General features: G+C 40.0%; 1 protein-coding gene across 1 annotated transcript in view; it reads left to right on the top strand.

Moving 5' to 3' along the window:
- Positions 1–15,660, top strand: part of sh3gl2a (SH3 domain containing GRB2 like 2a, endophilin A1) — a 48,202-nt gene extending 32,542 nt beyond the window's left edge. Inside the window, exons 2-12 of the mRNA XM_056410387.1 lie at positions 5,580–5,648; positions 6,385–6,457; positions 7,322–7,465; positions 7,750–7,883; positions 7,996–8,154; positions 9,874–9,977; positions 10,102–10,217; positions 11,241–11,264; positions 11,879–11,890; positions 12,949–12,960; positions 13,080–15,660. Coding sequence (XP_056266362.1) covers positions 5,580–5,648; positions 6,385–6,457; positions 7,322–7,465; positions 7,750–7,883; positions 7,996–8,154; positions 9,874–9,977; positions 10,102–10,217; positions 11,241–11,264; positions 11,879–11,890; positions 12,949–12,960; positions 13,080–13,276 — 1,044 coding nt within the window. The 3' untranslated portion in view covers positions 13,277–15,660. The remainder of the gene's footprint in view (positions 1–5,579; positions 5,649–6,384; positions 6,458–7,321; positions 7,466–7,749; positions 7,884–7,995; positions 8,155–9,873; positions 9,978–10,101; positions 10,218–11,240; positions 11,265–11,878; positions 11,891–12,948; positions 12,961–13,079) is intronic.
- Positions 15,661–16,657: the final 997 nt, after the last annotated feature.

Genomic DNA, 16,657 nt, shown 5'->3' with positions numbered 1-16,657 from the left:
GTATAGAATACCCTTGTTTAGAGTTGGACCAGATGGTTTACGTTAGGAGGAGGCTCCCAGGGTTCGAACATGAACGCCTCCTCTTCTCTTCGCCTATATAAGCTGTATCAACATATACAAACGTTGAACTTTCTCATCCGGACCCTGAAAGTTTCCAGTCGTTCTAGACGTCTGTCTTTGGCATGTACCTTGTAGAATAAACTTTGTATTCTTATCAAGTACTGTGTCGCTCGAAACTTCTTCTCCATCATCTCAAGGGACATGAAATAAACCACAAGCTTCCCAGAGCTGCCGCAGGCCGTCGTCTTGTTCTAAGTGCTACATTTCGATGTCCTTATTTTTTTGGCCGCGACAGCAATGCTTTAGTTTTTTACTTGTGTTTGTCATCGTGGCAAAATGTACTCCCCCTAATGTTTATGATAATATTTGATTACATTTTATTTTTTTATCTACACACCGGTATATATACATGGTGTGTGTATATACGTATTCTAACAAGTGAGGACTTTGTATGTGTCTCTTTGGCTTCCTTCACATTAGTGTCAAAGTTCCCCTCCAGTCGCTTGTCCAGTGCGCATAAAATAAGAATGGACTCTCCAGGGAAGTAGGAGACATTTTGTGTCTTTGAAATGAACAATATTTGCATGTTCATTTATTCTGGCCTTTCAAAGAGGAATAAGAGGCCCTTGATACCTTTTTCTGAAGATAAATAAATAAATGAAGGCAGAAATGATTATGTCTGAAAGCATAAGGGACTCTATGAATTACATCGTATGAGAATACAATTGCTGCAACGTATTGAGAATAGCCCTCGCCCTGCAGTGAGACCTTATCCCTGTACTGCCTCCGTCTGGAGGCATCACAAACCAGCTGCATGTGCATTCACTCGTACTCTCGGCCCCGTGCATTGCGGCCTTCACTACTCCGGGGGCTTTGCATATGACGTAGCAGCCTGTGACGTCCCAGGTTACGCATCATCTCTGCTGCTGCTGTTGTTTTCCTTTAGCCAACTGCGCATTTCTCCTCATCTCTGTCAGCTTCACTGTACACTTCCTCTGCTCCTGCGCAGTTCACCTTGGCGTGTCCTTCCCCTGCAGGGAGAATAAAGAATGCGATGACCAAGAGAGAGAGAGAGAGAACGATGGGTGGAGAGAGCCAAAAGATGGATGATGGGTGTGGAACAAAGGACAGATAATACGGTCAAAAAAGAAATTGGTCATCGGCTTCGCCGGGAGGATCTAAATTATTGGTTTCTTGGGCGTTCGGGGAGAGCAGTGGCTTGGTTCACATTTACCTAACGTGTAGGAACCCACTGCGACTAAAGGATCGATGTTCAGTCCCGTGGTTATTAGCTGTGACGCGCTATGGAGTCCTTCACTGTCTCTGTACGCACGTTGGTCCTGGCAGACATTCCTCATCACTGCACTAAAAAGGCAGCCATGAGAGCACAACACTGGCTCCGTCTTTGCTCTCCACTTTACAAATGTCTGGGGGATGAACATGTGTTGACAGCAGCCATGGGCCGCAGCCTGCCTAGCCGCGCTGTTCCACTTACTCCAAACAGCCACCAACAGCTCATTTTTATTCATTCCGTTGCTCTTCCTCCGCCGAGCGACACGCATGTCCCTGCAGGCACCGCTTGACGGAGTTGTTTTTCATCCATTAAGCTTTAGAAATGACTGACTTCCTCTGACTGACACCCTCGACTCTCTCTATCTCTGCATCTTAGACGTGGGGGACACGCAGACTCATACACAAAAATGATGTTCATCCGGATTTAGAGCTTTTGTATACTGTTCATTCATCGGTATTGATCCTCAGAAGTGCTGCTGGTGCTCTTCCATGTACCACTGACTTGCTTATTACTAAATATCTGCATTTCCTTTTGAATTAAGTGTTTCCTGCTCAGAAGAGGAAGTAATATTGAATGAGGTACATTTTTGTGCTAATGTGTACTAGTTGATGTCATTAGTTAGTCAGTTTATAAGCTGAATGCCAGGTTTTTTGATTGCAGTTATTTTAATATTCGATTAATCGTAATTTCTCAAAGAGGGATGTCAAGCATTCTCTAGTTTTAGTTTCTCAATAATTAGAATTTGTTTCATTTATTTGTCTTATTAAACTGACCAAGAGCTTTTCTTTTTACAGTTGTAATATTTCATAGACCAATGGATTGTTCAATTAACTGGAGAAAAAAACAGATCTAATATGTACTCATTAAGTATTATCAGTATAGAACAAATTAGTAATATATAGCCTCAAATAAACATTTATTTTTGCTGAATACTGTTTGTCCCTTTTAAATTCTGCATGTAAATACTACAGTATTCATGCTGCTGATTGCTGAGTACCTTATCTTTCCAGTTCATGTACTAATGAATGGATAAATGTGAGCTTATGGACACAAAAGTAAACCTATAAAATGTTTTTAAACCCTCCATGAAGTTAATTATTTTGTAATAACAATCTCAGTCATTTTAAAGCTGTTCAACATGGCGTGAAATATTAATCTTCATCCTGAATCAGAATATCAGAATAGTTATCACCATACAGACAAAATACTCGGTAACATCCTCCAACAACGCCAAATGGTGACGGTGTCATTAGGCACAGCCGTGACTCACTGCGACATATCCTGAAAAAAAAAGATTGGATATTATCCTCCTCTTTGTCAATACGTGTATCTCAGCTCCGATGATTCATTGTGCGTGTGCGTTGGTGTAATGCATATGTGCCACAGTTCTGGTATATAAATACCCATTTCTATCTCAAAGGAGGCCATCTTTCTTTTTGTGTATATCCACGTCCCATATACGTCTAAAACCAGGTATAGATCCACTGGACTGTAACTGGTCACTGTACCGCAGGTGTCATGTGGGACGGGACCGTATGCGATTAGACGGCTTGGTTGAACCTCAGCAGTCTCGCTCCGTGCGTCGCTTTTGGTGGCACAGCTGCAGCTGAAAAGCACACACACATCAACATGGACCATGTCAGACGTTTACACGACATGTTGCTATTCTACAGCCGTTTTTTCGACACAAACTCCTCCATCTTTAACGGCTTGTCGAAGTCTTCGAAGCGGTGCTGTTGTAAGGCTTGTCTCCCCGTTGTGTCTCTGATCTTCAGGCTGACAAAGAAAGGAGAGTACAAAGAGTGAGAGAAATAACAGGAAGTTACGGATGCTGAGACGCACAGTAGCCTACACACAATACACACTGTACCTGGTAATCCAAGCCCGGGCGGGTATCTGTCTCCATGGCAACAAACTCAAGGAGAATTTTGAAGGCACTGTAGTGATGTCTAAGTGAAGTTAATGTGTGAAGTGTGCGTGTGGTTGTGCGTGTGTGTGTGTGTGTGTGTGTGTGTGTGTGTGTGAGTGTGAGTGTTGCATTGCTGTCAGAAGTGGGATCAGAGGACACTTTTGTCACAGGCTCAGTCTTATGACCTCCCTCCTTATCGCGCTCTCTGTCACAGATCACCCTTAGTGTGTTTTTACACATTTGACTTCTTCCCTATTTAAGGATCTTTGTATGGTTTGAAATGAGATGATTCATTCCAAGAAACAGATAATAAACTTGATGTATCGAGCACTTATCAAAACAAAGTGCACAGTGCTTCACAGAGAGAAGAAAATCTTTTCAAAAATACCAGAATGATTGAGCAAATACATGAAGGGCGATATTCTAAATAATAAACAAGAAATTCAAAACCAATAAAATATACACACAGCTCAGATAAAATCCAGATTTCCGTTCTAATAAAAAATATGGTTTTAGAAGAGACTTAAAGAGACACAGCTTCATTTCCTTCCAGAACCTCAGAGCCGGATCACAAAAGCTCTGTCGCCTTGAGTTTTCAGCCTGGACTATGGAAGACTGCTGCCTGTGGATCTCATACTATGCGAAGGTTCATAAGGGATTTGGAGTTCTAAAATATAGTCTGGAGCCTTAAAGGTAATCACTAAGATCTTAATCAACCGTAAAGCAAACAGGGAGCCAATGTGAAGAGGCTAAAACAGATGGGAAATCCTCGTATTGGTTCTTGTTAAAAGACTAGCAGCTAATCTCCGTACAATCTGTAGTCCATTAAAAAATGTTTTGATGATGACGAGAGGAGCGTATCAGGCAAAAAGAAAGGCACGAGGAGATAAAAGCATAAACAACAGTTCCTGCATCTCTAAAAGTTCAAATGGAATGTATTTATTTTTGCTATATTTCTGATGTGATTGGACGAGCTTTGGGATTTGATGCTAAAAAGAACAACATTATTCTTATTACTATCATTGTTATATATAAAAGAATTAAATGTATCCTGTGGTGATTCAGTCTCATACTCGAGGAAAGACTTCGTCCACTGACCTCAGCGTTCATGGGTTTTTTTTAGTCACGCGTTGTGACATTTCCTGAAATCTCCCCCCCCCCTCCTCAGTCCATCCTCTGAGGGCCTCGTCTGACCTCGTTGTGTCAGGTTGTTGACACCTCGAGCCATCTGGTTACATCACAGACTGGAGCTGGATGGCTTCAGTGCTGGACACATTACAAAGAGAGGCACAGGAGCCCAAAGCAGTTACTTCTGTGTTTATGTCTGTGCGCGTGGCTGTGTGCCATGTCTCAAGCTATAAGTCCAACGCTCCTAGCTTGTTGCTGCCCATACTTCAGCCAACAGACTAGATTAAGAGATAAGGGTGCATGTGCATCAACAATGTAGGTCCAATATGTCTGCCTCTTTTAGCTGTAAGAAAAATAAATCTCTCTGCGTGTGACCTCCGCACAATTAAAAAGACGCATTGCAACATGGTGTTTGAAGCAGACACTGTTTAATTTGAATGGGTCTCAATCTTTTAAAAAGTGTGGCAACCAAAATAGTTTTTTCGTCAGTTCTACAGACGCGTGACAGCCGTTTATAACACATTAATGCTCAATTCTAATCCGTTCAAGACTTTTATCACTGATGGGAAGATCAGTTACAAACTCCTGGCGTCGTTACCCATGAGCCCCGGTGTTGCTGCAGTGAGAGGAGAGGCTCACATCGCAGTGTGATCATTAATAAAATGGGTTCTCTGTTGTGTGAGGCACAAGGTCGAGCTGATATATTTGATTTTAGTGTTTTACTTTATCTTCATAGAGACGCTGTGACCCTGATAATGCAGAAATCAAATTACAGAATATGTAATTTACTGCAGAGAAGCAATCTGACTAGTTCCTGCTCGACCTATGAGGCAGGCTGCAGCTTATTATATTATTATATAAACATCTCCATTTTGATAAATGCAGGCTGAGAAAGAAAATCGTATTATTTCTTATCGGCTAAATTTCTTCTGTGCCAAATATCCATGTGCAATGCTTGTCGTACTTTTGAAGATGCTCGCTCTCTCGACCGATAATTTGTTTTTGCAGAGGTCTTTATCTTGTATCAGTGATGACCTTCACGTCAGTATTGAGCGTTGCAGAATGGACTGACCTGCCTGGAATTTGCAGCATTTCCTATATTCACATTTGCAAACCGATGCAGCATTAATTATCTGAAGCTGACAAAAGCTTCAAACCTCAACATGTTTGTCCTTGTTTGTTTTGCAGAAAGTGAGTGAGAAAGTTGGAGGTGCAGAAGGAACGAAGCTCGATGATGACTTCACTGAAATGGAAAAGGCGAGTCTGAACTCTTTTATTGATCACCATCATGAAAATCAGTGCTTTAGCTTATTATTAGTATACCAGGGTTTATATTAGAGTTAATAATCATATTACTCATGCTTTTTCTAGGTAAAGGATTTCTTCCTTACTAATATCTTTAGTCTTAGTAGCTGTGTTCATTCTGCGGGTTTTGTTTTAAAAATCATTTAAATCATGATTTTCTTCATAAATGGCTCATACAACAATCAACAACAACAACATTTCAGTGGAGTTTAATTTGGACTCATAACATGGCTTGTCGGCCGTGCGTGTGTGCGTTCTTTCCTGAAAACATCGGTGCCCTGAATAACATAATTCTGTTTTTTCATGACGTGAGCTTAACGAAATACACGCATGTACGTGTGAGGGCTTCCAGATTCTGAGCATCAGCGCATGACTTTGCATGTGTGTATTTACATGCCATCATGTGTGTTCATGTGTTCGTGGTTCCTGTGTGCTGCGGAAAGAGAAGCAGAGCTGGCGAGCCTCATCATGACCAGCTCTCATCTCTGCACGTCTCTCGCTCCCCACACTGGAGAACAAAGCAACACTTTCTCTCATCTTGTTTTTTATTTCTCTACCGAATGCATTTATTATTCCATCATCGTTCTATTCATCTCATCCTCTCCCACAGTCGTTACCTATTTTAGTTTCTATCCACCTCTTTTCTGAACTGTCTCCCTCTCTATGTTGTTGACGTTGTGGTTTACAGAAGATGGACACCACTGCTCGGGCAGTGCTGGACATCATGACCAAGACTACTGAGTATCTGCAGCCGAACCCAGGTGACATAAACCAGCTGTGAAAGATGATGATGTGACGTATTGTTGACTTGCAGGCTCTCCCAGGAGTCGATGTTAAAATATTTAATGTTTTTAAATATATTATGTAGTATTTATGCACCCACACACATTATATATACATATTTTACACCTATACATACACACGTTATATGATCAACAATGCAATAATAAATGCATTGTGGAATCAATACAACCACTCTGTGAATATTTTCTTTTCAGTACGTTATTGGAAAGAATATTTTGTTCTTCTCTGGGATATAACTCTTCTCTTTAATATATAATACTACTAACACTACTAACATGGTTTCCCCACATGAATTAAAGAGCTTCTCTGCTAACGTCAGGGGAAATGTTTCAGGACCTGCCTAATTCAGCTCAGCTGGTGTAATTGATTGATCACATTGATCACATGATTCTGCTTTGAGTTTATTAGAGCAGCAGATCGCAGGACAAATTAAATAATCTGGACAGTCAGGTGGGGATGTGAGACGGACAATTGCAGCTGGACTGAAAATTGCAGCTGGACTGGCTAGTTTTATATCGTAGTTTTGCATTTTATGACTGAAATCCAAACTAATGAGTTATAGATGTCCATTGGCCTTTTAAACCTCTGAATGTCTTGAAATGTTCTGAAAGCAGAGCAACTGAATATTTTAACGTACTCAGCCGCTCATCCAGAAACTTTGGAATCTCTTTCGAAGCAATGAAATAAACCTCCACATCATTTGTAACCAACAAATTACAATTTTCTTTTTCCCTCAATCTGGCGCGTCAGGCATTGTTTTCAAACGTGACCTAACCGTGGACCCAGTGGTGCTTGCTTTCATTAGTGCTTTGCCTTCACAGCAACCAGAGCCAAGATGAGCATGATTAACTCCATGTCGCGTATGCGGGGACAGGAGAAAGGACCGGGCTACACGCAGACCGAGACCATCCTGGGAGAGTCCATGCAGAGGTTTGGCAGGGAGCTCGGAGACGAGTCCAACTTCGGTGAGCAGCATTGAAGCTCCTCGCGGAGACAGAAGAACAATTTTGTTATGAATGCTTCAAAAGAACAAAGTGGATTAATTGTATTCCATCAAGGACGCAATGTTATAAAAAATTCATGAGCCTATTTTTCAGGCAGTGAAGGTATTAAAGAGAAAGCCCTGTCTTCAAAATCTGATGTGCATTCTAATAAGATGATGTTGCTGCAGATGAATCTTTCTATTTTTCATATTTTACACTGACATGTTTTCTTGTTTTAGGGTCTAAATGTGTTTTTACCTTTCCAGGCATTGCTCTGATTGATGCTGGGGAAGCCATGCGTGAGCTTGGAGAGGTTAAGGACGCTCTGGACATGGAGGTCAAGCAGAACTTTATTGATCCGATGCAGAACCTCCATGAAAAAGATCTCAAGGAGATTCAGGTACGAGGGCAGAACGTGGATGAAAAAAATTTAAAAGAGAAATGCAACCAGTAATCTACAAGTAATTTCTTGTTCAAAGATTCATCTTTACTCGCCGGTCTCTCTTTTGCAGCATCACCTGAAGAAAATGCAGGGTCGTCGTCTGGACTTTGACTATAAGAAGAAACGTCAGAGCAAAGTGACAGACGACGAGCTCAAACAGGCCCTCGAGAAATTTGACGACTCCAAGGAGATCGCCGAGCTGAGCATGTTCAACCTGTTGGAGAGTGATGTAAGGATTATTTTTAGCACTTGTCCCTGTGTTAATTGCATAATTTTCATTCAGCTTTGACACAGCTGGCTCCTTTTTGGTTAGTTTTGTCTGTCGCGATGGCTACAGCCTCTACTATTCCCTTTGTCCTTTTGTCTTCTGCAAACCATGTTAATCACGGGGGGGTCATCACCCTCTTCTTGTGTTCTATACAAACAATGGATCAAATGATTACAACCCATTATATGTACGCGCACTGCGTTATGATTACGCACTATACTGTTGCACTGTCAATGAATGGTCTATTTATATTTTTTTTCATATATAAAGCGCATAAGGGGCTAAATAAGCGGAAAAAAAAAAAGATCAGTCGAAAAATCGTTCATACAATAATTCTCAACATTATTCAAAACGTTATGAGATTATTTCAACAATAACTACCAACCTTATTCAGTTGTATTTTTTTGTCTGTACTTTTTTATTCACTTTAATATTATGGTTATTAGTATTGTAACGGACTGAGGAAATGTTATGTCGGATGTAACTGAACGTCTCACGAACTAGCTTGGGCCTGTGAGCTGGTGACAAAGAGGATGTGTTGTGTGATTGTGTGTTGTGTGTGTGCGTGTTGTGTGTCGGGCCGCGACGAGCAGACGTGAAGCTGGTTTTGAGAGGTTTCACGTTGGTTGTTGGGTTTGTTGTGGCGGTTCGTAGGCTACGGGCAACAGTAGCTGTTTCTATGTTAACACCCTATAAGCCATCTACGTCCGTCATCGTACGACGTCTCCTGACCAGTCGCGTATGTATTACGGTATGTATGACGACGGACGCTCGTAATCGTTCCGTAATGCTGCAAGCGGTGCGGCTTTGTAGTTTACCAAAGTCGTACTAAAACATTTTGAGCGCCTTAGCTGTGAGCCTTGTACACAACAAAAATGAGGTCAGTCAGCAAAAAAGAATTAATTATCCCATACGGCGCTTATATTATAAGGCAGGCGCTTTTTTTTGAGAAAATTAAAGGCTTTTAAGTGCGCCCTATAGTGCAAAAAATACGGTAATCATTTGATCAAAAGGAAAGAGGAGCAGAAAATGGCCTAAATGTCGGTCTGATATTCCTCAGCTGGACTGAAACATGATTCTGTGTCTACTGGATGTGGCAATATAGTTGTTTACTTCAATTTGTTTGCATAATGTGTCACATTTAATGTCATAACAATCATAAACTGACATTGTAAAGTTATTGGACCCTAAGTGTCAATAAAAAACCAATACAAGACCATCTGGACTATTAGTTGAGCCAGCTTACCACGAGGTCCGTTACAAGCTGCTCTGGAGCTCTCTATCAAATCACACATGACATTTGTCCAGTTTATGGAGGTTAAAATCGACATTTTAATGAGAATTTCAAGGACTTATTGTCCATGTTGGATTAGAAACAGACAATTCCATCACAACAACTCAATGGAGATGAAAGCTCCAGAACAGCTGCTAATGCATCTTGCTGCAAGATTGTTTTGCCCAACTGTTGTTTCCAATGTCAAAAATGAACTGATGTCATCCTGTGTGTGCTTTCAACAAACCCACCAGTAATCCTGTAAATCCCCAAAGAGAAAAGTGTGTTTTACTTTCAGCACCTGAGTTTGAGAGAATTTGAGTCGAGGTGTCAGTAACAATCATCTTAATAGGTCACGTGTACCAGCAATGATTGTGTCGATGAGTAACCGGAGACATCTTTAACAGATCGAACAGGTGAGCCAGCTCGCTGCACTGGTCCACGCTCAGGTGGAGTACCACAGCCGCGCTACTGAGATCCTCACACAGCTGTCCAGTAAGATCGACGAACAGTCAGTACTCACCATCCCGCTTCTCTGATTTTTATTTGATCTTACTTGATTGGATGTTCTAACAATCACACGTAGTATTTTGTTGTTGTGAACTGATGTTTTTTCATTTGCTGTTTTGTTGCAGGATAAGAGACACTACTGTGAAACCGAGGAAAGAGTTCACTCCTAAACCACGTACGTCTCTGGACTTCTCCATCAGTGAGAACCACAATGGAGGCATCCACAGCGCCCGCTCGCCAGGTGGGACCCAGAGTTCACTCGCTCATTGCTCAGAAACATGTCCAGACACTAGTCCTGGAACTGTAAATTCACGGGAGTGTCTCAAATCTCATACGTTTCTGTTTCGACTGACGATAACATCTGTTGATGTATTTTATTTTTTTCTAAAGGAAAGTTTCTTGGCTTGTTTCTATTCATTCTTATTTCCTTTAACAACCCTTTCTTTGTTTTTATATTGTACAATACTTTCTCAAATAAAACCCAAACTGATGCTGGTGGGTGAAAAAAAATGTATGTAATTGTAATGCATTGCAGACCAAACACAGCCAGCTGAGAAGATAACAAATCAATGTCTTACTAAAATATGATCACAAATAAATGTACAGTATATATATATTTCATTCTTTATTTCAACAGCCTTATTGAGATCTGTTTTTTAGAAATATTTGTGCACAATAACAAATATATATATATATATATATATACGTATTAGCAGAGACAAACACAAATACATGAGAACACAATGAGAACACACATAGAAGAAGAGATTCAGGATTTCTTTGTTATAGAATATTAAAATAATAAAAGCAGTGCTTTCAGTCATTAACCCTCCTGTTACCTTTATATTTACTAACATATTTTACCCTTTGGGTTCAATTTGATGCCAGCAATTAAAATCTCCAGGAAATTATTAGAATTAATATTGTTTTCCAAGTTTAAGTGTGAGGCACTTTATGTTTGTTTGTTGACTACCGAAAGAACACCGACATTAAACATTTAATGGGGTCAAATTAACCCTAAGGCGGCAGGAGGGTGAAATATTGATTCGGGTCAAATTGACCCTAAGGCAACACAAGGGTCAAGTAAAAAGGCAGACATTTGAGAATTCACAATGTTTGCGAATTGCTTTATTTTCCCCCGCTCTTTCAGTTCCCAACATTTCAGTTTTTACGTGTACCGAACAGAATATCCCTCCAAACAGAACTAATCAATACAACTATGTACTCTTCTCTTTCCCTTTATGATTTGTGTTCATTCTTCCAGCGGCGAGGTCTCCAGGTGAGCCAGGTCAAACTCATGTTAATCCATTTCTCCGTCTGTATTCTCACCAATTTGTTTCTTCAACACCATCCTTCATTTCCATAAAGAAAAGCCGTCACATCCACTCCTCCTGCTGCTTTCCCTCCCCCGCCTCCCCCTGGTGTTGTTTTCTCTTCCCTCTTTGCAGCAAGGTGTCCAGGTGAGACACAAGTGAATCCCCCGAGAGATACAACAATATCTCTTTTACCACTTTGTCCTGTTGTGTCCATCTCTCATTTTGTTTGTCTTGAGAAAAAATTGTTGCAGTTAATAATACAAATTAACAACAAGTGCCGTCCGCTCACTGTTCAAAGAAGGCCCGACCTCCAGTAACAAAGAAAAGCAGAGCGGCGGACGAGCATTTGCTGTTTCTGTTTTGTTCGCTTGTCAATCTTCTGATCGGTCTCACCCTCCTGTTTCATTCTTCGTCCGTCTGTCGGCCTCTCTTTCAATTCATTCTCCAACTTGTGTTTCTTCTTGTTTTGTTTATTGACCTTTTCATTCCTCCGCTTGCTGCTCATGCCCATCACTTCATCATTTATCCATCTCGAGCAATGCAAGTAAACGCTTCACCTTTTTGTTTTCTCTCTTTCTCTTTGCAGCAAGATCTCCAGGTGAGCAAGGATGACTGAGGATGAGATGCAAAATCTCTCTCTCACTCTTGTTTTTAATCCCTCTTTATTAACTAAGTGTATTTTTGTTCCCGGTGCAGCTCGTCTGCAGGGCTGTTTCTTTACTGTTTAACCCCTGGTTTCTCTTTTGTCTCTTTTTTTCTCCTTCATTATTCTTGTATTATGAACGGAATTGTTTGGTATTGTGGAAATGTATTTACTATCTTATTTGTTCTGAGTTTGATATGAATAATAATACAACTTTTATATCTGGATGCTAAATATGAAGCTGCAGCTTAGCATAAAGACTGAAAACAGGGGAAAACAGCTAGTGCTGTCTCCATCCAAAGGACCAGAGCACCTAAAGCTCACAAATTGAATAGTGTTATGGGTGTTATGTGCTACACTAGTTTTTGGCCAGGAGCAGTGATGTATTGGATTCAAAAAAAGTGCCAGTGCCCCCTTAAAATGGCAAATTGTCATTTTTACAATTGAGTTAAACGAAAACATAAGATGTTATTTAGTGAGTTTTAGAAAATCTGGTGGAGGGGCTTTGATACAGCTGGACAGAACCCCCTCGCCCTGTTGGTGACCGTCTCATCCACTGTGTGCAGCCAAGTAGCTATTTTCACGGCCACAAGGGGCAACAATGAGTCCATCGCCCACTCAAATAGCAGTACTAAGGGAAGATGTATGCTTTATCAAAGATCCATTTGAAGAGAGATTGAGGGATGAAGACTAACCGTTTGCTTTGATACGTCTGTTTGAGTAGAGCAGCACACAGAGCCGCTTCACTGCGTCTCCCACGCAGTGTATGACACTAATGCTCCGCTAGCTTGCTGGCTGTAGCCTCAGCAGACCGATGTGAGAGTTGTATCAATCCTCCTATACTATCTATATAGAAGCAAGAAATATAATAAGCATACATTTCCAATGTATAACTATTCCTATAACCATGGTATGACTCATTATTGTGCTCTGCTAACTGATGCTCCTGTTTTGTGTCTCTCTTTTGCTTTGTCTCCTCCTCTCTGCATCTTCCTCTTCTTTCACCCTTTCAGCCAGATCTCCAGGTGAGTTTTTCACAAGCATTCATAATGTCTCTATTGTATATGCAGCATCTTCTCTCTTACCTCTAGTATCAGATCCATCTCCGTTTCTCTTCTCTTATCTCCCCGACTCTTATCTCCAGCCCCCTTGGACCAGCCCTGCTGCCGTGCCCTGTACGATTTTGACCCCGAGAACGAAGGTGAGCTAGGCTTCAAGGAGGGCGACATCATCACCCTGACCAATAAGATCGATGACAACTGGTATGAGGGGATGCTGCACGGCAACTCTGGCTTCTTCCCCATCAACTATGTGGATATCCTGGTGCCGCTGCTCCACTAGGACGTCACCACTACCAGCGGAGTCTGCGAAGGTGACTACACAGAGCCCCCCCAACCCACCTACCCCACCCCGGTATTCCCAGTAAGCTTCTCCTTAACATTCCTACCAACCACCAGTACTCCGCTTTAAAGGAGTCAAAACAGCAACAACACCATAACAAACAAAGATTGATGATGAATTAAAAGCCAGTATGCACCAATTGAGCGTAAAAACTTGAAATGAGGAATAATCTGCGTGTGTGTCGTTGCTTCCCCCTTATCCCAGGAGGTGCATTCAGGCTTCCCTAGTCATTTTATCCATTACCGTCCCGGCTTCTGTCTTGGTTTGAGTTGGCTGTCAGTCCGTCATAATTTTGTGAGTTTATCAGAGCAGCTTTGCAAAATCACGCTTTTCTCTCATTCACTGTACTTTGTGGAAACCTCTACAGTAGATAGAAACTTTTCTCTCACATACTAGGACAACAAAATTGGTCCACGTGCTTCATGTTTGTTAGAGACTCTAGGTCAAGCATGGTTTCAAATGTTTAACAAAATAACAAAATATGTTGAGCTGATTTTGTTTTGTTTGAATATTCCTCTTTTTAATGGTTGTCATCTCTCGGCATCCACAATTCTGTCCAACGGATGTCCTCACCTTTATAACTCATCATAGTTTTAACAAAAATGGTAGACTAGTTTCATCTAGTTGATAACTAACAACCAAGATTACCCATCCTATATTCATTTGATACATATCGACATGTGCACGTGATTAGTCATATGTGATTTAAATACCAAAATGACCTGCAAAAAACAGTCAACTCTCAATTTTAGCTTCAAGATTTTCAGACAGCACGCTGTCAGTCAATCTGTCCGACGTAACCGGATGAAGCTTTGAAATCTGACATTCTTTGGTATTTTAATCAGGACGGGTGGAACTGTATTCTTCATATGTGACATTACCTATCTGAGCCAGTGATTAGTGGAGTGATGAAATGATTTGCAAAAACAAGTTGTGCAGTTTAAACAGTTTGAAGTGATGTAAGAAAACTATGGTGCATAAGTTACAATCCTCCAACGTGTATTTTATCAGCAGCTTGTGTGAATAATGGTTGATGTATTGTGATATAATAACGTTTAGGATTTAACTGCTCATTGGGGCAACTGTTTCTTCTGCAGCCAAAGGTTTAGCTTCTATTGCTGCATCCCTACTAGTCCGATTGGTACTCTGTAATTTAGCTGTCTATAAGCTATTGATTAAGGAGCAATTAGACCGAGGCAGAAGTGCACACCAAATGGCTGAATGGAATGAGATTGTTTTCTCATCTTGGTGGCAATGTTCTAATCATTGCAACCTAAATAAAAAAAACTTTTAAAAAAACCTTTCTCCAACATTATATAGACTAAAAGCTGCAGGTTTGACCCTTTTCATGTCATGTAAGTCCTCAGAACAAATGCAAGATTATATACATTGTTTAATTATCTCTCACCCACTATCTGGTTGTATGCGGTATTGTGTGGGATTTAATGTTTAATTTATGTACTGATAATTGGTTATCACAGTCCATTTTAGTCAGCTGGGCAGTGCAGTGCTGTCAGGCACACGTTATCCCCGAGGGTTTGATCCTCTGTGATGTCAATAAAGTATTAACCCTACTGCAAAATATTCTGTGCAGCAGTTGAGACTATTTTTCACCCATCTTGTAGTAATGTTGTGCGTGTACTTTGGGGGCGGGGTTTGGGTTTGCATACAGTACATGTTATGCACAGGGGTGGGGTTGCAGAAGACCTCTGATGCTGAGGTATTTAAGAGATGACGTCTCTGACAGTGTTCCACATTAAAACAGACATGACTGAATCTTTAGTGAAAGGACCAATTCATTATATTAAGTAGAATTACAATAAATGATGCAATATCAACGGATACCCATAGTAAGTGTTTTTTTCAAAGGGAAGCACAACTTCAATGGACAGTATACTTGTTGGCTGACGCAGAATAATGATAATGGTCATGCATTTATTTTTAAAAAGCAAAACAATTCCGTTTCTCACTTTTTTTTTACAATTGTGTGTATCTTTGCCCTCAATGAGGACTGTACAGCTTTTCTGTGTTTTGTTTTTACCTTGTGTGTATAATCGCGCATCCACAGTAACGTATCTTATTTTTGTAACTGACAAGAGTATACACAAACAGTATAGATGTATATACACAGTATATTATCTAAAAGCAATGTGAAAGGAGGGATTCTCTGTGCTGCACATGATTGTCTTTGGATTGTTTTTGTTTTATTTGTTTTTGTTTTATTTTATTCTTGCACTGGATTCTAAGACTGTATGCTTGATGTAAAGAAAAAATGTGATAAGTCAATGTAATTTATTCAAATAAATACAAAGAAATAGATATTGCCCCGTCGACTTTCTGTTCGTAGATACACACGCCTCTTGATTTTAACAAAGATGTTATGAAAAATAATAACTTTTCCAAATGAGTTAGATGCAAGCTACATTTAATTAAATTAATATAATATTAAAATCTCTCCCGAGAACATCGAACATGACTGAAATGTTTTATTATCCTGTTTCTGCAACACTGTCAAAGTCACTACTACAGCATTTTAAAGAGAAGAACAGATATGAGCATAGGCATGTGTTAGCTGGGATGTAAATACAAACCTTTTATAAAGCATGTTTAAATGAAGAGTTCAATCAAATAATTAAAAGTAAATGTACTGATTCAGCTTGTTTCACAAGAGAGCAAAACAATATGTTAAACCCAAATTATTAACGAATTCATCTCTCAGGTAAAAGAATAATGAAAACTTACTTTAATTTATTAAAATATTTGCAGCAGATTACAATCGGTTCAGTTGCAGTTATTATTTCACATATCTTGTCACACTATACAACATGATGACAGTTACTGAGATCACATTCACCAAATTGAAAAGATTAAAATGTAAAGCCATCGGTGTGGATCTTTCAACTGAGTATTGGCCCAAACTTACAGAATTAAATACATTCATCTTGATTTTCCCCATAACTATCCAAGATCTAAGAAAACCTTATTTGGTGCTTTTTTTAAAAACCTTAATTCAAATCAATCAAAAAGTATAAATGAGTGCCAAAAACATTTATTAAACATTAACGACTAACCAAACTCATATCATGCAAACATATTCAGAAACAGAACATGGAGGATGTTCCATATATTTTGGCAATAGTGGATTTCTCCTTCTGCCTAAAACACACCTCTGGTCTCTACTTCAAGTCCATGTCTGTGAAAATGTCTCTGAAATCATTGCTTTTAAAGATAATTCAAATATATATTAGGCAATAGGTAATTCATTACAGTTTGTACAGTTAGGGGTTCCAGTGTTCCATTTGTATTTGTATTTGATTCCTA

This window comes from Pseudoliparis swirei, chromosome 24 (assembly GCF_029220125.1).
Source record: "Pseudoliparis swirei isolate HS2019 ecotype Mariana Trench chromosome 24, NWPU_hadal_v1, whole genome shotgun sequence".
In the NCBI taxonomy this organism is placed as follows: Eukaryota; Metazoa; Chordata; class Actinopteri; order Perciformes; family Liparidae; genus Pseudoliparis; species Pseudoliparis swirei.
The sequence above is the reverse complement of the archived record's forward strand: the minus strand, read 5'-3'. Positions and strand labels throughout refer to the sequence as shown.